General features: G+C 36.6%; 2 protein-coding genes across 3 annotated transcripts; both read right to left on the bottom strand.

The window, feature by feature from the left end:
• Positions 1–1,633: 1,633 nt before the first annotated feature.
• LOC122303898 lies at positions 1,634–8,294 on the bottom strand. Of its 2 annotated transcripts, XM_043115893.1 has the most exons (3): positions 7,617–8,294; positions 6,925–7,039; positions 1,634–1,960 (listed from the first exon to the last, which is right to left on the bottom strand). In XM_043115893.1, exon 1 carries the CDS (start codon positions 8,116–8,118, stop codon positions 7,855–7,857), a length of 264 nt encoding a protein of 87 aa, XP_042971827.1. In that variant the 5' UTR covers positions 8,119–8,294; the 3' UTR covers positions 1,634–1,960; positions 6,925–7,039; positions 7,617–7,854. The 2 variants fall into 2 exon arrangements, with proteins under 2 accessions (XP_042971827.1, XP_042971826.1); XM_043115892.1 differs by lacking the exon at positions 1,634–1,960 and having other exon boundaries at positions 6,603–7,039.
• Positions 7,565–21,790, bottom strand: LOC122303899. The gene is made up of 2 exons (XM_043115894.1): positions 21,346–21,790; positions 7,565–7,811 (listed from the first exon to the last, which is right to left on the bottom strand). The coding sequence occupies exon 1, from the start codon at positions 21,642–21,644 to the stop codon at positions 21,381–21,383; it is 264 nt and encodes an 87-aa protein (XP_042971828.1). The 5' UTR covers positions 21,645–21,790; the 3' UTR covers positions 7,565–7,811; positions 21,346–21,380.
• Between the last annotated feature and the right edge of the window lie 521 nt (positions 21,791–22,311).

Raw genomic sequence — 22,311 nt, 5'->3', positions numbered from 1 at the left:
AATTACCTTTCTTAAAGAAAATCTTATTGATCAATATTCTTAAATGCCTCTGTTTTTTTTTCTTGCCTTATTAGCTAGTAAGGCAAGAAAAAACCACCTTGTTCAAATGATTATTGATCTTCTTGTGATTGAATATTGTCGATTTTTTCATCAGTGTTCTTGGAATTTTATTGGAATGAACGAGTTCTTTCGTACAAAGGTGCTAGAGAAGAAATCGATTTGGAGTCTTGGATTTCTTGTACATGTGCAACGAATGAGTGGGTCTCTTCTGAGGATCATAACGTCATTATGTTTGAGTCTTCAGCAATTTTGTGTGATCTTAACATTTGCATTTTTTGGTTACGGTATGGTCAGATGATCATCTCTTCTCATCATGGGGTGGTTCTTGATGGTGGTGTGCTTGGACCGCTCATTCATGGTTTGTTTAATGATAAATGACTGAAAATAAAGGAGACAAGTATTTATGTGGTACTGAAGTGTCCGGCCAGGGGTCATGGGTATAAAATCCACTATAAGTTAAGTTTAATTTATACAAGCCCTCAATCCTCACCAAGCTCTTTTAAATTACTTCCATAGAGTTATAAATGATGAATCCTCTGGGAGCTCTTCCGTACCCTTTTTCCCATCCATCCATTCTTCTCTCCAAGTAGATCTGAACTTCTCTCCATGTGTTGTCGCTTTCTCTTTTAGTGATAATCAATTTTTTATGTTTGTCGGATCTTCTCTCCCTCTTTTTCACCCTAACATAGTGGGTATTAATCTTCAGTGGACTTCGGTGGCGTAACACAAGTGTACTCGTTCTACCCTCAACACATTCTACGTAGTAGCTAAATATTCGAAGTTGTTTTAGCTATGAAAAGTCCTCTTTCGCGTTACGGCCTATAGGTGAGAATTGAATTGAATATTAAAATTGGTGATAGCTAAGTTAAAATATATTCACTCGCTTTATCTGAGTATTCTTTTCTTTTTTTTTTTTTAAATGAGAATACTTGCATTAGCAATAATCAAAGAATACCAGACTTGTGAAAAGAAACATAAGAGCTCCTTCCTCCATCCAAACAATTTCAATTCGGTATCTAAAGAAAGAGCTAACTGTGCAGTATGATGAGCTGATTGGTTTCCTTCTCTTCTAACAAAAGAGAACTTCCATCTTGAGTGCATTAACTTAGCTTGCCTAATATCCTCAATGATCTAACCTGGCCATATATGGAGAATACGAATCCATAGCATTGACTGCATCAGCAACTGCCTTTGCATCTCCTTCAAACTCAACAGTCTCAAAACCCAGTTCCATGCATAGATTAACTGCTCTTAAAAGGGCATAACACTCAGCTAAGAAGACAGACGTTACAATGCTTCTTTGAGCAGCTAACACCACCTGAATATCCCCTTTTGAATCTTGGATTATAATGCCTATTCCCATCTTGCTGAGTTTTAACGTAACTTGCATCAAAGTTTACCTTTAGCCACAAGCTTGCAGGAGCTTTCCAGTAAACCAACCCAGCATCTGATTGTAATCTCTCAGGCCTGATAGCAGCTTCTGATATGGCATTGGAAAAGACATCTTAAAACAAATGCAAATGCCAATGTATTTATGGAAAACACCAAGAGCTTATCAGAGTGATGAAGGAGAAAAACTGAAATGAATTGTTTTCTGTATATTCATGTATCGATTTTTGTACAAGAGGGTTTGCTCTTTATAGACTTACATACTGTCACTAGCTTACAAAATTCTGCAATATGTACATACTACCACTACCCTACACACACTGCTTTTACAGAAATGAAAATGGAATACAAACAAAAGGACATGGTCTGGACATGGCCTACATATAGGACAAAAACTTTTATTCCTCAGAATTCCTTTCCCATTTCCTTACACGATTGTTTTTCCTCTCTTTGCTGACCTGCCATCCAATGGTAATGCAGGTGATGATGACTGTGTCTCTTGGTTCTCCACCTCAGCAGCTTCATTGATCTTCAACAGCCCCCCGCAAGATGGAGAGTAGATATCTACTACTCCCATCTTGGACATGCAAGAGTAAAAGCTTTGTGAGTCCAAGGCCTTGGTTAGTATGCCTACCACTTGTGATTTGTTGCACACATGTTCTGTAATGATACTCCCTTCTTGTATTTTGTCTCGAATTAGGTGGCAGTCAATCTCTATATGCTTTGTCCTCTCATGGAAGACAGGATTGGTGGCTATATACAGAGCTGATTTGTTATCACAGTATAGAAAGGCTGCTTGAGAATGTTCAACATGTAAGTCCTCAAACAAGTACTTCAACCATGTCAATTCACAGCACACATTGGCCATGGCCCTATACTCTGCCTCTGATGAGGACCTGGGAACAACCTGCTGTTTCTTGGACTTCCAAGACACTAATGATTCACCAATTAACACACAATAGCCTGTCACAGACCTCCTACTATTAGGGCAAGTTCCCCAATCTAAATCACTAAATCCATGTAGCTGTAATTTTGAATTTCTTGGATAGAATAACCCTTGACCTGGTGCCCTCTTGATGTACCTTAAGATTTTGTGTGCTGCATGTAGATGTGGGACCCGAGGGCTCTCCATAAATTGGCTTAATAACTGGACTACATATGAAAGATCAGGCCTAGTTATTGTCAAGTATAGTAATCGACCCACTAACCTTCTGTACATTGTTGGTTCTGGAAGTAGCTCCCCTTCCTCCTTGCTTAAATTGATGTTTTGATCCATAGGGATCCTAGCAGGTGTAGATCCAATGGTTCCTGAATCACTTAGAATATCCAGAGCATATTTTCTCTGGCATATGTGAATCCCATCCTCAGTCCTGGCCACCTCAATTCCTAGGAAGTATTTCAACTTGCCTAGGTCTTTGATTCTGAACTTTTCATGAAGGGAAATCTTGAGGTAGTTGATGTTGTCAATGCAATCACCAGCTACTATAATATCATCCACATATACCAAGATGGCTGTGAATGAATCCTTAGTCCTTTTGATGAACAAGCTGTAATCAGCTTTAGATTGAGTGAATCCCTGCTCAAAAATGAAGTTTGAAAGCTTGGAGTACCACTGCCGTGATGCTTGTTTTAGTCCATATAGACTTTTGTTCAATTTGCACACTTTCTTGCTATCTACATCACAATACCCAGGAGGAAGTTCCATATAGACTTTCTCATCTAATTCACCATGCAAAAATGCATTGTTTACATCGAATTGGAAAAATCCCCATCCCTTTATTGCTGCTACAGCTAGCAGTGTTCTGACAGTGACAAGCTTGGCCACAGGTGAGAAGGTTTCATGGTAGTCTAATCCTTCTTGTTGGGTATATCCCTTTGCTACCAACCTTGCCTTATATCTCTCTACACTCCCATCAGCTTTATACTTCACTTTATATACCCATTTGCATCCAATTGCTTCCTTATCAAGTGGTAAATTAACTAAGTCCCAAGTGTTATTGAGTTCAAGAGCTTCTATTTCAGCTTTCATAGCTGTGCACCATTCCGGTGAATTTTGGGCTTCTTGATAAGTTTTGGGTTCTGTTTGAGAGGTAATGGAAACAACAAAAGCTCTATGCAAATTGGAAAGCTTTTCATATGAAATACTATCACTAAGAGGGTAAGCATTACCTGATGGACTCTTGCCTTTCTGTTTGTTCAACATTTGAGATGGGTGAAGAGAAGAGACTTGTTGACATATGAAGTCCTGCAAGTGGGTAGGTGTTCTTCAATTCCTTGTTGACCTCCTAGGCAAATGAGTGATTGGTGTTATATTTGATGGATGGTGATGAGTGGGAAGATCTTGAGGGATAGTTTCTGACTCGATTTGAGGGGAAGTGTCAGAAACTTCTTGTTCAGAGATGGCATTTTGAGAATTTGCTTCTGCTTCTTGAGAAATATTTGGAGGAGTTGTGACAGATTCTGTAAGGATGGTAGGGATTTGAGTGAAACTGATATTGTTTTGGTTTGATTGCTCATGAGTTTTTGTAAGGATCTCATTTTTGTAAGGGAAAACATTTTCATAGAAAATCACATTTCTAGAGATGAATGTTTTCTTGGTTTCAAGATCAAGCAAAGTGTATCCCTTAACTCCAAAAGGGTTCCCTATGAACACACACCTTTTTGCTCTAGGGTCGAATTTATGCCTTCCATTGACAATAGTGGTGGCAAAGGCCAAGCAACCAAAAACTTTAAGGTGTGTGTAATTTGGGGCTTTGTTAAAAAGGATTTGATATGGACTTTTATTACTCAGTACAGGTGAAGGTATCCTGTTTATCAAATACACAACAGTCAAAATACAATGATTCCAATATCTCAAGGGGATTCCACTTTGAAACCTGAATGCCCTTACTGTGTTTAAAATATGTTGGTGTTTTCTTTCCACTACAGCATTTTGTTGAGGTGTCTCAACACAGCTCCTTTGATGTATGATGCCCTTTTTGAGATAAAAATCCTTCATGTTAAACTCTCCCCCATTGTCACTTCGAATGATTTTTATTTTGGTCTCAAATTGAGTTTCTATCATAGCACAGAAACTCTGAAGGGTTGTGGTGGCATCAGATTTTAGCTTTAACATGTAGGTCCAGGTACATCTACTGAAGTCATTTACAATAGTCAGGAAATATTTTGATCCATCACTGCCAATCTCACTGCAAGGGCCCCAAATGTCACAATGTAACAGTTCAAAACATTTTTCTGTTTTGTGCATGCTTAGAGGAAAAGGTAGTTTGTGCAGTTTGGCTAGAGGACATATGGAACAAGGTTTCTCATTAGGAATTTTGGAAAAATGAACTTCACCATCTATATTAGAAACTGAGTAGGAAGAATGTCCTAGTCTATAGTGCCAAACATCAAAGTTTTGGTCATTGCTGGTGACTGAAGCAGAAATAGGAAAAGAGGAGAGTGGACTCATTTTTCTCAAGGTATCTGACAAGGCTGAGGGAGAGACCTCCCCTTGCAGCATGTGGTACAGCCCCTGCCTCACTTCACCCATGCCAATCATCTTCCAAACTGAAAGGTCCTGTATGTAGCAGAAATGAGGGAAGAAAATTAAACAACAATGAAGGGTTTGAGTTAATTTTCTGGCAGAAATGAAGTTGAAAGTAAAGTTAGGGACACAAAGAACATCCTGAAGGGTTATGTAATTTGTAACTTTTGCTGATCCTATTTGAGTAGCAGCAGCAGTATGACCATTAGGTAGAGCAACAGAAAAAGAAGTTTGTGATTGAATTGATGAGAATAGTGAAGGAGAACAGATCATATGGTCTGTTGCTCCTGTATCAATGATCTAAGGCACATTCAATTTATTTGAATGCTTGGAGTTAAAAGCAGATAAACATAATGAGGGTATACCAGAAATTTGATGAACATTCTCATCAGAAGATGAAGATGCCAAAATGCTTTGGACATTGTTGGCTGAGGGACTTACTGCTGGTTTGAGCAAAGCCAGAAGCTGTGAATATTGTTCTTGGCTTAAGGACACTTGAGACTTGTCATTTTCCAAATCATGTGCAGAAGTTGAAGATGCAGTGACTTGATTTGTTGAAGATCTATTCCTTCTATCAAACTTGTGAGTTGGTGGATATCCATGCAGTTTAAAACACGTATCTGCAGTATGACCTGGTACTTGACAATGAGAGCAAACTGGTTTGTTTGGGTTAGCCTTAAAGCATCATTCTAGAGAGTGTCCTGTAATTTTGCAAAAAGAGCAATAGTATCGATCCCTTTTTTGTGCAGAAAAGTTTGGTTTACCACCTTCCTTGTAGTTGCCTCGAGTAAACAGTGCCATAGAGTCATGGACAGATCCTTCAGTGGATATTTCCCTTCTTTTCTCTTCTTGTTGTATTATGGAATAAACCTCATTAAGGCTAGGAAAGGGTTTGATTAAGAGAATTTGTGCTTTGATTCCCTTATAGGAATCATTCAAACCCATTAGGAATTTCATAACCCAATCCCTTTGTTGGTTTTGCACAACAGTTTTCAAGCCCCCACAGCTACAACTTGGAATTGTCTCATAGTTCAAAAGCTCATCAAGTAAAGTTTTGAGTTCGGAGAAATAAACACTTACAACATCTTGGTTTTGCATCAGCATAGTTACAGCTTGTTTGATCTCAAAGATTCGAGGTGCATTTTGTTGTGAAAAACGTTGCTCTAACTCAAGCCAAAGTTCATGTGTTGTTTCTGCATATACTGTGCTGCATTTGATATCAAGGGCCACGATATTTTGCATCCAAGTGATTACAACATCATTGCAGCGCAGCCAATGTTCCATGAGAGGGTCATTTGGGTCAGTTGGCTCACATAGGCTTCCATCAATGAAGCCAAGCTTATTTTTGATTCTCAATGCTCTCTTCATTGATCGAGCCCATGAGTAATAGTTACTAGCATCCAAGCTATGAGTAACAAGCATGGAGCCAGTCCCATCATTTGTGCCAATATAGTATGGACTGCTTGGATGGGTAGGGTCTTTGGTTGGATTTGAGTTTTGGTTTTGGTTGTGGCTTTCTGAACTGTGTTCCTCCATAGCCTAAGCTCTGATACCATAAAACAAATGCAAATGCCAATGTATTTATGGAAAACACCGAGAGCTTATCAGAGTGATGAAGGAGAAAAACTGAAATGAATTGTTTTCTGTATATTCATGTATCGATTTCTGTACAAGAGGGTTTGCTCTTTATAGACTTACATACTGTCCCTAGCTTACAAAATTCTGCAATATGTACATACTACCACTACCCTGCACACACTGCTTTTACAGAAATGAAAATGGAATACAAACAAAAAGACATGGTCTGGATATGGCCTGCATATAGGATAGAAACTTTTATTCCTCAGAATTCCTTTCCCATTTCCTTACACGATTGTTTTTCCTCTCTTTGCTGACCTGCCATCCAATGGTAATGCAGGTGATGATGACTGTGTCTCTTGGTTCTCCACTTGAGCAGCTTCATTGATCTTCAACACATCTATCTCAGATGCAGCTGCAGCTAGAAGCTATTTTGGACTTCGAAATTTGCTCTCAAAAACTAATTCATTCCTACGAATCCAAATCCTGTAACATAAAACAGCAACCAAATTCAAATTATCAGCATCAAGCCTTGAGATAACATCAGACCATAACTCCTCAAAATCTGCATAACTGCAGCTTCATTTCGAAACAGGACTACCACTCTCCCCCCACACATCCATTGCTGCACAACAACTCCATAAAACATGTATAACAGATTCATCTACTAAATTACAGCAAGGACACAAAGTGGGTTCACTAAAGTTAAGATTATTTTTTTGAGTGATCCTGGATAAAGTTTCAGATCGACAGATTCCTAAATGGACTACTAAAAGCTCTATATGAGCAAGAAGCTGGATATGAAGGACAAGAAAAACTACATGAGTGGTATTAACGAGATCTAGAAACATCGATGAAATTAGATCCCGTCGAAAAAAATGAAAAAATCTATTTAAGTTTTTTTATGGGCTGAAAAATCAATAAATCATTGCGTTGTATCAGGTAATTGTTTTAGAAACTCGATCGACTTATCACTTTCCAACAATAATCATACGCATGAAAGACAACATGTATATAATATCCGTGTATTTAATTAACAGAGCATTTGCTCGTTCCAGCTTACAATTTCAGATATTTCTTCATCAACTATGTACTCTTATAGCCAGTCTAAGTTGTCTAACATCTCCGATCCCCTCGTGACCAGCACGGCCTGACATTTCCCACCCCCATGCCATTGCCATGTACAAAGTACATGTACCGTATGTATTCTCTTAGGACTTCTTCACGCAACGGCGTTCTCGGAGAACTCACTGCCTGCCTCGTGAGTCCGTGGCTTTCTTCGGATCACCAGAACAGACCACTCAATTGGGACCCCAACAGCTTAAGTACATGACCGTCCTCAATGACTCTTCTGACTTCTTCATTTTGTCTCTTCCTTTGATTGAAACCACTGCAGAAGTTGAAGAGGAGACGTTCTTTGTCTGAGATAACGACCGGAGATGGTTCTTGGTGTTTTGCTGAGCGGATCTTAAAATATAATTCCACCTGCAGATACCCATCTGGTCCTTCATGGCCTCCACAACTCCTACGCTGGCTGCTACAATAGCTCTGCTTGTTGAACTCATCTTCTACTTACTCTTCACAAGACTGTTCTTTGCTCTCGAAATTAGAGAAAAAGGATTTGTGTTTGATGTGGATAATCATATGGAGCTAGGGGTCTCTTTTTATATGGGGAGAGAGTGATGGATAGGAGCTGAAGTTTTCGAGAAACCATCAAAGTAAACCATTTGCTGGTGGTTTTGGGGTCTGGGGAGCAAATGGTTTTTTCGATGGTATGACGATGCCTTTTCTGTGTCACTCTCATCTAAAATAATGCTGTCCGCTTGAGTTACTAATTATGCGCACGCTGTTTTCCAATATAAATTGTTCGCTGATTGCCATCCCCAATCTTTTATTACGTGTGTCTCTCTTTCCGCGTCAGTCTCATTTTTATATGTTGGCTCTGGATCCAGAGTGAAACTTTTAAGACAATTGAACTCCACCTTCTGTATAATAAAATAGAATGTTGCTATCCAAATAATTTTATTAATAGACGTGATTAGTATATATTTCATCGATTTTATAATAAAAATAATTTTATAATTTAAAAAATTATATCAATTTATAAAATTATTTTTGTATAATTTCTTTATAATTAAAATATTTTAATAAAATATTTGTGCAAGTTTCAAGTTTTTTTAATAAATATTTTGCGGAGAAAAAGTTAGTTTCACTCGAAAAGTAATTTTAGAGAGAAGCTTACTTCCGAAAACATTTAACTAATTATATGTATCATTGCTCTCGTAAATAACGACCATTCAATTTTCTAAGACGGAAAATCCCTCAAAACTTGCCCCATGTATGGTAGAGTTAAAATAAGAAAAATAATAATATCACTCTTAAATATATATATATACTAGTAGTTGGGCAACGTCCAAGGGACGTTCGTCCAGTGTATAGAAATATTATTTTTATTAAGGAAAAAATTTTGAATAATAATGTAATATTTTTAGAAAAAAAATATATAAATTCTAACATCAAATAGTAAAATAAACTTAAATCAGTTTTAAAGTATTTAGAATTTATAAAAAAAAAAAAAAAAATCTTGAAACAAACATGTGCAGCACAGGAAATAAACTGTTAACAGTAAACGAACGTGCATAGCACGTTTTCTTAATTTAATAAAGCGATTATTTTTAAAAAGTAACATAATTTTTATAAAGAAATAAAATACTAAGGTTTTTATAAGATATTATTATTTGATTTTAATGTTTCATAATGAATTTAAATTGATAAATAAATAATATTTTATTAGGATAATTGTATTCGTAAATGTAGTTGGTAAATATATTTAAACTTAATTATTTTACATTTCTCTTTGTTTATATAAGGAATGAATAAAAATTTTAAATCACATAAATAAATTGATATATAAATTATAATTTATATAAAAGATCATATATATATAATAGAATATAGAATATATATTTATATAATTTATATAGATATATATAATAGAATATATATATATATATAGATATCTAATATACCTCATAAATAAATGATCATCAATGCATAGGTTACAGGATCATGCATGCTGCATGAATTTTAATAATTATGAATTTATTCATAAGTGATTGGGGAGAGAGAGATTAAAAAATTAAGAACTTTTAAGAAGAGAGAGCCACTTTAATTTATTCATGTAACTAACGGCGTTAATTTTAACGGTAAAACAACAAAAACCGTTAAACCAATAAAATTCCGTTAGATAGCCACTTTATATATATAAAGATATATATATATTAAATGTGCCCCACATATATTTTAATTTTTTTTAATTTTTAAATTCTTTTTCTTAATGATTATGAAAGTGATTAAGGATGTTTAATAAATACTTAAAAGTAAAAGAAAAAAGCCATTTGTATTGTGTGCATATTTGAGATGCATATTTGGTGTACATCCTAGCATTGTCCTCAAAATAATATTGCCTACAAATTAGTTATGTTTAATGTCAATATCATATTGATGGAGATTTGGGTCAAATGTTATTGAGCTTATAAATTCGATGTTGATGGCACTAGACTATTTTGACAAGGCAAATTCGTGTAAATATGATACGAAAAGATGAAGATCCTAAAACTTGAAGAGATATTGAGCACGCACCAATATTTTAGCGATAACTTTAACTACGAATATTGAGATCACAGATATTGGAAAGATATTTACGCTTGGTGGTCACTATCTCAACCTCAAAATCAACTATTTTGTTTTTCTCCAAATCTTCTATTTAAGTTAATTTTTTTATGGTGATATTTTACTTTTTGTTTTGAGAAATGATTTTTCTTTCCAATTTGGGGCTAGATTTTGGCAAGATACTTATTTTATTGCTTTTTGGATAGTTGGCTTTAGCAATTTAAGCTCAACTGATGGGCTTCATAATGAACTTTTGGACATTTATCAATAAACTATAATCTTTGAGTTTATCCCAAGGTTTTCTCTCTATTTGCATTTTTCTCAATCTCAACCCATAATTTCAGTTGCTTAACTAGCCGTCAAAATAAGCAATAGTCTAGCCAATGCCACATATGTTTGCAAAGAGTTCTTTTACTCATCATTTCTACACCACACACCTATTAAGAGAAAGAAATAAAGAGATAAAAAAATAAAAGTAGATCTATGGTGTAGAGATGAGAAGCATAATTTTTTGTTTGCAAAAAATGTCTTTACATTTTCACGAATTATATTTTTTAGCTTCATAAAGTTTGTAAATAAATCCAGAGCAAACCAATTTGATGAACCGAGGGTTGTGAAATTCTGTATCATGAGGACTATTATGTGGTACGAATGTAGCTGTCCACTAAGACATTTTTCAAATCTATATTATTATTTTTTAATTACAAAAAGGAGCTAAAATTAAAAAGAAAGAAAGAAGAAAACATAATGAAATCAATAACATGAGATTTTATTCCCCTACCCAGGGCTGCAACCCGAGTAGCAAAAAAAGGATTGGGACAAAACTGACCTGATAAGCCAACAGTAATGCGTGAACTCGACCAACACTGTTTGGGTCGGGTTGCATTTTTTTTTTTTCCACTAGAATTTGCTTGTCTGATTCTCAAAGATTGTGGCCTTCTATTTTTGTGATGTTTTGATGGGAAGTGGGTTGTGTTAGAGTTTAAGACTATATATATCAGCAATAACAAAAATTATCAAAACCATCTCTTATACAATACAGCTGTGTGTAAGTAAATCAAAATCATCAATTTTACACTCAAATGAGTTTGGAGAAAGTTCTTGAGTTTTGATACATAAAAATCTCCACACAAACTAATATATAGCAACCTCAAACATGCCAAAACAATGGCAATAAAACAACCCCTAATGCATAGCTCATGATATCTCAGCAAATCATGTATTTGTTCTATATCCCAGACTTTAGACAGAAAGGCAAAAACCATCTTCCCTTTATAGATACCTCAAATATGGATCAGTCCAAGCAACTTTCTCCGCTATAATCTTGCCCAAAGCCAGCCAAAGCTGTTTACCACAACAAAGGAAGAAACCATTATCAACTACGGTCAAGAATAAAGTTGTGCCCTTTGAACTAAGAAAAAGACAAACAATGTGTAGAAAGGATGTAACTATCATTCAAGCAAATTAATATAATTAAACTTAGTATTACATGAAGCCTACTCCCCGGCTTGCCAACTCAAGGGCTTCAAACCAAATCATAAAAATAAAAATAAAAAAATAAAGAGTTTTTCTCGTTGCAATGTAAGGAAAGTAAAATCATTATTTTTCTTTGAGAATGAAGAAAATTTCTAGATATTTTAAGTTATGATTGAAAAAAAAAAAAACAAAGAGAGAAGTTTTATATTTTCATTTTTAGTATTCCTGTTGTTCTCTGCTTTATATACCAAAACTCTTTGCTTTTTGGCACACACAATCAAAATGAAATCAAAGACGTAGAATTCCATTTCTAATTATATTCTTTGCTCCAGTTTTGAATTCTCTCAATTTGAATTTATTTTCCTGGCAAACCACACCTAGTAGTTAAGCAAGCAATCAAATCACTTCACAAAATTTTACCTAGAGCTTCCTTGAGCTATCCTTGGAGGTCTTAGACATGTCATCGATGACCTTCACCTTGGGAGGAAGCAGAGGCTTTGGGTGGAACCTTCGTACCGGTCTTTGAGACCTTAAAGGAGATACCCACATTGGAGGGTTTTAAGAAAATGGTTCGAGGTAGTGTTTGGGTCATATGGGAAGGTGGGGGAAATAAAAGAGAATAGGGACGGGAAAGTTTGGAAATTTTTGGGGCAAAGCAAACAACCCTAACGAGAAACAAATGTTGTAGTTTGTTTGGTATCTTTGTGATGCATCTGATCTGGGGATCTATTAAGAAAAAATAGAGATGAGAGAGGGAGATGCGAGAGAGAATTCTATTTTCCTTTTGACCGAAAACAAAAGAGAACTGCAATGATGAACGACTATTAGGGTTTAGGAGAAGTTCTTGAGTGAGAGTGATAACTCATTGGTCATCCGTTTCAATCGATAATTGTGTGTAACAAACCGGTATGGGCTTGATCCGATGAACCCAGCTATAGTCAGGTGGGCTCATGTTAGGATTTTCAGACAAATAGGGCCCAAGGCCTTTTATGCATAGGCCTACCTCTACCTGTGACCTAAATCTTTGTGATTGGCTAATAACTTAGAAGACTTATAGGTATTTTTTTCTTCTTTTTTTCTTGTGTTTTTATTTTGTATTTTGTTTTTGTTGGAGTTGTTGGTAGTTTTTTTTTTTTTTCACTCTTTTCACTTTTGCTTGGTCAGAGACTTATTGGTAGGTAGTTGTGATCGAAGATATTGGTCGGGGACTTATTAGTAGTTGTGAAGACATTAGATACATAATTATGAATTGGACAGGTCCATATAATCGGTGAACAATACTTTTTTAACAGTAAGCATCCTTTGTTTTTATTATTACTTTTAATATTAAGCAATACCTTTTTCATTATCTTTTTTAAATCAAAGATTGCATTAAAATAAACTAAGAATATAAGAAGAGAAGATGGGGACTTCAACAAAAACCCCATAACTATTAATGCAATACAAGCATAAAACATAGAACAAGAGGCAAAATATCCAAGCCGGTTCTGCAATCCAATAAATAGATTATTTAGATACATTTTGAAGCCACAATCCATAAAAGATAACTGTACTCTAGTGTTTTGGTATTGATTGTAGAAAACTTCCTGTTAATGCCAAATATTGCACAAAATTTCAGAAGTAGAAAAAGAGTCATTGCAGGCCCGCTATGACAATCTGGTCCTTGTTTAGTGTAATCAAAAGCCCCCAGTGTGATTCAGTGCGGCTGTGCAATCATCTATGACAGTGAATAAAAAATAAATTCTCATAATATAAAATAGAGATAGATACACATATTTGCATGATTCAACATATATATTACATATGTTCACAAGCTAGGTTTTTTGGGAGGGAAGAGTTCGCTATAATTTGCTTATTTACAAACTCTCATAGTATCTTTTTCCTCAATGTATAATAGAGATCCAAAATATATCTACTGGAGAATATCTTCTCGCTAGAGCTCCTCTCTTGAGTTTGAAGAAGTTGAAGAATAAGTCGAAGTCCCCTTCAAGTTGTCTGGTCGCTTCTTTTTATATGCCCTTCTTTTGCATGCCCCTAGAGAGTGGTGAAAATTTGTCGCCTTTCCTTGTGTCTCTAACATTCTTTTTTATCTCATTTTCATTTTCTTCTTCTCCTTTCCATATTATCTTGACACCCTCCTTTTGCTTGTCCCTGTTGGCATGAGTTATCATTACAAACAAACAAGAGAAATTACAGGAACTTCATATTTGTAATATCCCGTAGAAAAAGGATTACGTGATTCTAGCCATAGTCGTATATATCCAAGATTAGGTTTCCATTATTGTTACCTATGTATAGTGTTCTCCATGTAAACATAAAATATACTGAATGGAAATACAGACTTTTGACATGGTATCAGAGCCAGACAATTTTTGGTTCTCTGGTATCACCATCTAAACACCATCTCATCCAGTTCATTCATTTTTGTTGTCCATGGTAGACTCCATCGATTCACACACATATGGCAACTCATGCCCCCTTTCTGACTCCATTCTTGAATTGACTAACAAGATGACTAGAGGTTTGACAAAAGCCCAGTCCCTGACTATCACTATTGAAACTTCTGCTGCTTCGATTGACATCAAGTTGGATGGTTCCAACTATGCTTTGTGGTCCTAGGTTGTCAAGATGTATTTCTCTGGCAAAGAAAAATTGGGTTATATCAATGGTGAGTCACCCTAGACTCTAACAACCGACCCCTCCATCTGCAAGTAGCATAGTGACAACGCCATTGTTAAAGGATGGTTAATTAACTCCTTGGATACCTTATTGATTGGTAACTTCATTCATTTCTCTATGGCTAAAGCACTTTGGGATGCCATTGCTGCTACTTATTTTGATGGCAGTGATACATCTCAAGTTTATGATCTCAAGTGCCTTGTGACTTGACTATATCAAGGCACCAATTCTATTGAAAAATACTACACTGATTTGCAAAGTCTATGACATGAAATTGACTTCCGTCGTTCGAATCATATGGAATGTCCTATTGATATTCAGCACTATCATTGGCTCACCCAAGAAGACCGTGTTTATGTTTTCTTGGATGGACTTGATGATCGATTAGATAAAATTCGTGGCAATGTACTCCAAATGAATCCTTTCCCCACTATTGAGTAAGCTTATGTTTGATGCGAGGCCATACGACAGCAGGTGATGAACACAGGGGATGTCGACGTCACCCAAGGTGCAATTTTGGCCTCCAAAGGTCTCACGTTGGGCCTTTCTACCCATGGCAAATTTACCAAGACTCAAGCCCCCACTTTCACTGCGGCAACTAGAAACATATCAATTAAAATTACTTCCAATTGAATGGGTACCCTAACTGGTGGCATGACCTACAAGTCTGGAAGCACCGTGATGTTGTTGGCACTAGCAAAGGCAAAGGCAAAGCTACTATCACCGCTATCGAACCACATCTTTCTCTCATTCCACCAGCCACACAATCCTAAGATGAATCCCCTTAATCGAACCCAGGTGTTTTGCTTTTCTTAGTCCTAACGGAGATGTGGATAGTTCTGCTTGGCTCCTTTACTCTAAGGCCACCAACCACATCATGAACTTTGATACTATGGACTTATCATAGACTTCTCCTCTGCAATGTACCAATATTGCCAATGCTAATGGGGTTATCTCCCCAGTCATAGGAGCGGTTTCTGTGACTCTGTCTCCCTTTCTACACTTATCCAGCACTTTACTTCTTCCATCTTTTTCTCATAAATTGTTGTCTGTAAGTCAAATTACTGAAGATCTGGGATGTGTTGTACTGATATCCAACTTTTTGTTTTCTTTAGGACATTCTCACAAAGGATATAATTGGGTATGGTACTAAGCGAGGGGAACTATATTATATGGATGACTTCAGTACGGGACGGGCACATCACATGCATCATCCGATTAGTGCTAAAGAGTAATATATTTGGCTTTGGCATCATTGCTTGGGGCATTCGTCTTTTACCTATTTGAAGCATGTTTTTCCTGATTTGTTTATGCTTTTACAAACTTTTGCTTTGAAATGTGATACTTGTATTTTAGCAAAGAGCCATCGAACTAATTATCTGTTAAAAGCATGAATAATAGTGTCACTCCATTTGCATTGATTCATTTTGATGTGTGGGGTCCCTCACCTATGACTAGTATGTCTGGATTCTATTGGTTTGTCATATTTGTGGATGATTGTACCTGTATGATGTGGCTTTACTTAATGAAAAACAAAGATAAAGTTCTTCATATATTTGAAACATTTCAGGTTATAGTTCGCACTCAGTATGGTGCCAACATTAAGATCTCCGCTTTAACAACGGTGGCGAGTATGTCAATCACCGACTTCAAGCTTATTTCAATCAACATGGCCTAATTCATGAAACTTCATGCCCACAAACACCTCAACAGAATAGTGTTGCAGAGCAGAAGAATAGATATATTCTTGAGACTGCACGGGCTCTTCTCCTCAGTGCTCATGTGCGCACCCATTTTTGGTTCGATGCTATGTCTACTACGGTTTACCTTCTCAACAAGATGCCTTCCAAGGTCTTGAATTTTAAGACTCCCCCCTCCATGCTCTATCCACTCATGTGTCACTTCCCTTGGCCTTGATGCTTCCTCTTCGGGATTTTGGATGTCTGGCATATGTGCACCTCCATAAGAACCAACGAACTAAGTTTGATCCTCGTGCACTTCGATCTCTTTTTTTGGGCTATGGAATCCACCAAAAGGGGTACCATTTCTATAATCCTACCACCCAACGGCTTTATGTGACTACGGATGTACAATTCTTGGAGACCGACTTCTTTTTTTCTCCTTCGGCAACCACTTCTTAGATACGGATTCCCGTTTGAACATGATGATTTGAGTGGGCTGAATGACTGAGACAAGTACTGTTTTGAGTTCTAGAGATAGTATATGTCCTAACATGGAGCCTAATATATGTCCCAATGTACTTGCACCATCTGTGACTGAACATGTGTACCCCCATTTTGCAGTACCTGCCGACTTATCTCTTAAGAATATTCTTGAGGTAATTGATCTCATTACACCTCTACATTTTGATAACATGGATAATTTTGTGGAATATGGCTTACCTTTTAAGCACAATTGTGGCAAGCCATCTAATAGATATTCACCAGACATTGAAGAGCGAAAGTCAAGGTACCCGATTGCCAACTATGTCTCCACCAAGGGACTCTCTGTACCCCTCGAGAAATTTGCTCGAGAGCTCTTTTCATGTTAGGTTCCCACTAGTCTTCAAGAAGCATTGGCAAACCCAAGGTGGACCCAAGCTATAGAAGAAGAAATGAAGGCACTACTTAAAAATGATACATGGCCACTCGTTCCATTACCTAAAGGCAACAAAAAAAAAAACTAGTGGGATATCGGTGGGTGTTCTCCATTAAACACAAGGAAAATAGATCCATTAAATGATACAAAGGAAGGCTAGTAGTGAAGGGATATACACGTACAGACATATGGTGTTGACTATTAGGAGATCTTCTCATCGGTTGCCAAGTTAAATACATTTAGAGTGTTATTGCCTCTTGTAGCAAACCTTGACTGGCCTTTGCATTAATTCGATGTTAAGAACACATTTCTCCACGATAATCTCGAAGAGGAGGTCTACATAGATGTCCCTCCAAGTTACAAGGCATCATCAAAAACTGAAGTGGTGTGTAAATTGCAGCGATCATTGTACGGACTGAAACAATCACTGCGAGCATGGTTTGGAAGGTTTTGCTTGGCAATGAAGAAATATGGCTTTCAACAAAGTAATTTTAACCATGCTTTGTTCCTAAAGCATCAGTTGAGCAAGGTAATGGCTTTGATAGTCTACGTAGATGATATGATTATCACAAGAGATGATGTAGAAGAAATATCTAGATTTGAGAAGCAATTGGCAACTGAATTTAAGATGAAGAATCTGGGAGGACTCAAGTTTTTTCAAGGAATTGAAGTTGCCAGGTCTAAACAGGGCATATTTCTTTTTCAATAGAAGTACATACTAGACTTGCTAACCGAGGTAGGAATGTTAGAATGTAAACCTGCAGACACCCCAATTGTCCAAAACGACAAACTTGGAGAGTACCCGAGCCAAGTACCAATAGATAAAGGAAGATACCAAAGGTTAGTTGGTAAACATATTTATCTCTCGCGTACTCGTCCAGATATTGCATACGTTGTAAGTGTTGTAAGTCAATTTATGTGTAATCCAAGTAAGAGTCATATAGAAGCAGTGATTCGAATACTTCGATACTTGAAGTTGTCTTTGGGCAAAGGCCTTATTTTTCCAAGAATAATAGTTGAGTGAAGTGATGGGCCCCAACATGGACCAAGTCATAAAAATCCTTTGCAAGTTTCAGATGTGGCAATTACAAGATCAAGAGTTAGGAAGATCAAGGAAGCTATGCATGGATGTGGGTGCAATCCACTTGAGACGTGTTTAGCAAGAGCCTAACATTCAAGATGGGTTTGAGAGAAGGAAATCCAATTTTCATCCATATGATACGCTACGGAAGACACGACTTGGGCCTATTGTTATTGAAGGGCTTGGATTTATTTATTTCATTAAAAGAGCTTATTTTATTAATTTAGAATAAGTTAGCTTGAGGATGTCAGCCACACATATGTCTTATTTCTAATGAACTAGGTTTTTTGGGAATGTCTTGTATTTTGGCCAAGGGTTTATTTGGAAAGTAATTATTTTATGTGAACTAGGGTTTTAGAAGTTACTGTAGCGTAGCACTGTTCAAACTACAGTACCAACTGCTCACTTAGGATTTTGGGGAATTATTTATTTAAACCAACTGTAGCCTCATTTGAGAGGGGAAGACAATATTGAATTTTTATTGTGAGTTGATTTTACTCATCTTGTTCTTGATTGAACTTTTGAACTTATCAATGGTAAATCATAACTTTTGTGGGGTTCTTCCTTTGTAATCCGGGTTCTTGAGACGAATTCTTCAACAGGTCTAGATTTTAATATAATGTAGGTTCTTAAAACGAGTTCTCATTGGGTCTAGATTCTCCATCCATAAACTTGATTTTAGTTTTCTTGGGTTGGTTTTCCAATATTGTTGTTGGGTCACAAAGCAAGTTGATTGAGGTTCACATCATTTGGTATCAGAGCAAGGTTTCTAATCAGGTCTAATTCTATCTTTTATTTATTACATTTTTAATTCTAGAGTTTCATTGTTTTAGGATTACAAAAAAAGTTGCAAATATTCGTTTTTCCTAGGACTGCCAAATTACTGTATCATTTGGGTTTCCTGTTCATCATCATAGGGTGTCTAAATTCCTAATTTGAGGGCTGCCCAAAATTTGCACTATCTAGGGTTTGAAATTTCTAGGGTTTCATTGATTCCCTTCTATTTCCTTGTCAATTTTTATGTGTTTGAATTCAATTGTTTAATTATCACACTTGAATATTTTTGTTTCTGGTTGAATTGTAGAGAAAAGAAAAGAAAATAAAAGAAAATAAAATAAAATAAAGAAATTTGAAAAAAGAATTAAAAAAAAAAAAGGAGAGAGAATGAAAGTAAAGGTAACATATTCAATGGTTGCTACATAGTTACAATAAAAGAGAAAGAAAGAAATTTGTTAGTTGGGTCTTGTCTTTACAGGGGTTGATTTACTTCTTGTTACCTCATTCTAGTTGTTATCTTGTTTTGTAATTATTCTTTCCCTCGTATAAATACCTTGAGTCTTGTGTCATTTTGTTCCTTCTGTGTTTCTCTTATTCTTGTTTTCTTGGACCTAATTACTAGTTAGAATAAAACAAGGTTGTATTGTCTTGATTTGGTTCAATTAGTTCTTCAAAAACTTGAGTGGGAAAACTCTTGAGGTAAAAGACAAGAGTGTGTGAGATCATTATCAGGAAAAAGCCAATTAAGAGTGAAATACGAGTGGAGTGCCATTATTCGAGTGTAAAGACGTAAGGGAGCGTGTGAGGTTTTTTTTCCTCTAACATTCTTTTTTGTACAGAGCATATGATGACTCATAAAAATGACTCATCACCAAAGGGAATGGTAGATGACTCATTCTTTGTGTTGCAATCCATGCAACAAAAGTTTGAACGGTTGAATTTGGCTTTCTTGGATTGGTTTTTCAATATTGTTATTGGGTCTCAAAGCGAATCGATTGGAGTTCACATCATTTGGTATCAGAGCCAGGTTGATGGCTATAAGGATGCGGATTGGGCAGGTAATATCACTGACAGAAAATCAACCTGAGGGTATTTTATGTTTGTTGGAGGAAATGTTGTAATTTGGAGAAGTAAAAAGCAAAAGGTGGTGGCACTATCAAGTGCGGAAGCAGAATTTAGGGGAATGGCTAATGGTCTTTGTGAGCTTCTCTAGCTAATAAAGCTTCTAACTAAAATCGTTTTTGCTCTTACTTCTAATATGAACCTGTTTTACGACAATAAAGCAACAATTGCCATTTCTCACAATCCTGTTCAACATGACCGTACTAAACATTGGAGGTAGACTAACACTTAATCAAGGAGAATCTAGAAGCAAAAACAATTTGGTTCCCATTTGTGAAATCTGAAGATCAATTGGCAGATATACTTGCAAAAGTTGTGTCTAGCAAGGATCTCTGCATCTCACTTAACAAGTTGCGCATTCAAGACCACCCCTATGCATCAACTTGAGGGAGTGTTGGCATGGGTTATCATTAGAAGCAAACAAGAGAAATTATAGGAACTTCATATTTGTAATATCGGTAGATAAAGGAGTGCATGATTCTAGCCGTAGTCGTACATATCCGAGATTAGGTTTCTATTCTTGTTACCTATGTACGTATATTGTATACTGAATGGAAATACAGGGTTTTGATAGTCCCCTCCTTGTCAAATCTTCTCTTCCTCTTTTTCATCCCAACAAAGGAGGCTTTAATCTTCCGTGACTTCGGTGTCGGGTATTCGTTCTACCCTCAACAGATTCTACGTGCTAGCTAAATATTCGAAGTTGTTTACCTATCGGTGAGAATTGAATTGAATTTTAAAATTGGTGATAGCTAAGTTAAAATATATTCACTCGCTTTATGTGAGTATTTGGGTCGATCTTAACAAGTTTTTAATTAGCATCAAAGTGGGTTCCCTAAAGCTCAGATTATTTTAATGAGTGATCCTGGATTTAAGTTTCAGACCGAAAGATTCCCAAATGGACTACTAAAAGCTCTATATGAGCAAGAAGCTGGATATGAAGGACAAGAAAAACTACATGAGTGGTATTAACGAGATCAAGAAACATCGATGAAATTAGATACCGTCAAAAAAAATGAAAAAATCTATATAATTTTTTTTTATGGACTGAAAAATCAATAAATCAATGCGTTGTATCAGGTAATTGTTTTAGAAACTCGATCGGCTTATCACTATCCAACAATAATCATATGAATGAAAGACAACATATATATAATATCTGCGTATTTAAATAACAGAGCATTTGCTCGTTACAGCTTACAATTTCAGATATTTCTTCATCAACTGTGTACCCTTACATCCAGTCTAAGTTGTCTAACATCTCCCCTCGTGACCAGCACGGCCTGACATTTCCCACCCCCATGCCATTGCCATGTACAAAGTACATGTTCCGTATGTATTCTTTAAGGACTTCTTCACGCAACGGCGTTCTCGGAGAACTCACTGCCTCGTGACTTTCTTCAGATCACCAGATCAGACCACTCAGTTGGGACCCCAACAGCTTAAGTACATGACCGTCCTCAAAGACTCTTCTGACTTCTTCATTTTCTCTCTTCCTTTGCTTGAAACCACTGCAGAAGTTGAAGAGGAGAGGTTCTTAGTCTGAGATAACGACCGGAGATGGTTCTTCGTGTTTTGCTGAGCGGATCTTATAATATTATTCCACCTGCATATACTCATCTGGTCTTTCATGGCCTCCACAACTCCTACGCTGGCTGCTACAATTGCTCTGCTTGTTGAACTCATCTTCTACTTGCTCTTCAAAAGACTGTTCTTAGCTCTTGAAATTGGTGAAAAAGGATTTGTGCTTGATGTGCATAATCATATGGAACTAGGGGCCTCTTTTTATATGGGGAGACAGTGATGGAAAGGAGCTCAAGTTTTGGAGAAACCATCAAACTAAACCATTTACTGGTGGTTTTGGGGTCTGGGGAGCAAATGGTTTTGATCGATGGTATGGCGATGCCTTTTTTCTGTCACTTTCAGTTAAATACTTCTGTCCGCTGGAGTTACTAATTATGCGCACGCTGTTTTCCAATACAAATTGTTCGCGGTTTGCCACCCCCAATCTTTTATTACGTGTCTCTCTCTCCGCATGAGTCTCCTTTTGTATGTTGGCTCTTGATCCAGAGTGAAATTTGGGGTATATGATCTTAATTATGCACTCTGTGGAGCAACCACTTGCTCCACGTATACAGATACACACGAAGTGATATGGATATACAAGAGTCATCAAAAATCACGTGGGGGGAGCGATCTAATTGGCTAAGTCTAATGCTCATAAGGCCTCATTTGAGTAAGAGCATTAGATATTCTATTAGTGACTAAGCTACAATTAAGAAATTAATACAGACAATTAAATAACAGTTTGTTCGCTCTGATAAAGTTTTAGCTAGCACTCTTAGTAGGAAAT

This window comes from Carya illinoinensis, chromosome 3 (assembly GCF_018687715.1).
Source record: "Carya illinoinensis cultivar Pawnee chromosome 3, C.illinoinensisPawnee_v1, whole genome shotgun sequence".
Classification (NCBI taxonomy): domain Eukaryota; kingdom Viridiplantae; phylum Streptophyta; class Magnoliopsida; order Fagales; family Juglandaceae; genus Carya; species Carya illinoinensis.
This window is presented reverse-complemented; position numbering and strand designations above follow the sequence as displayed.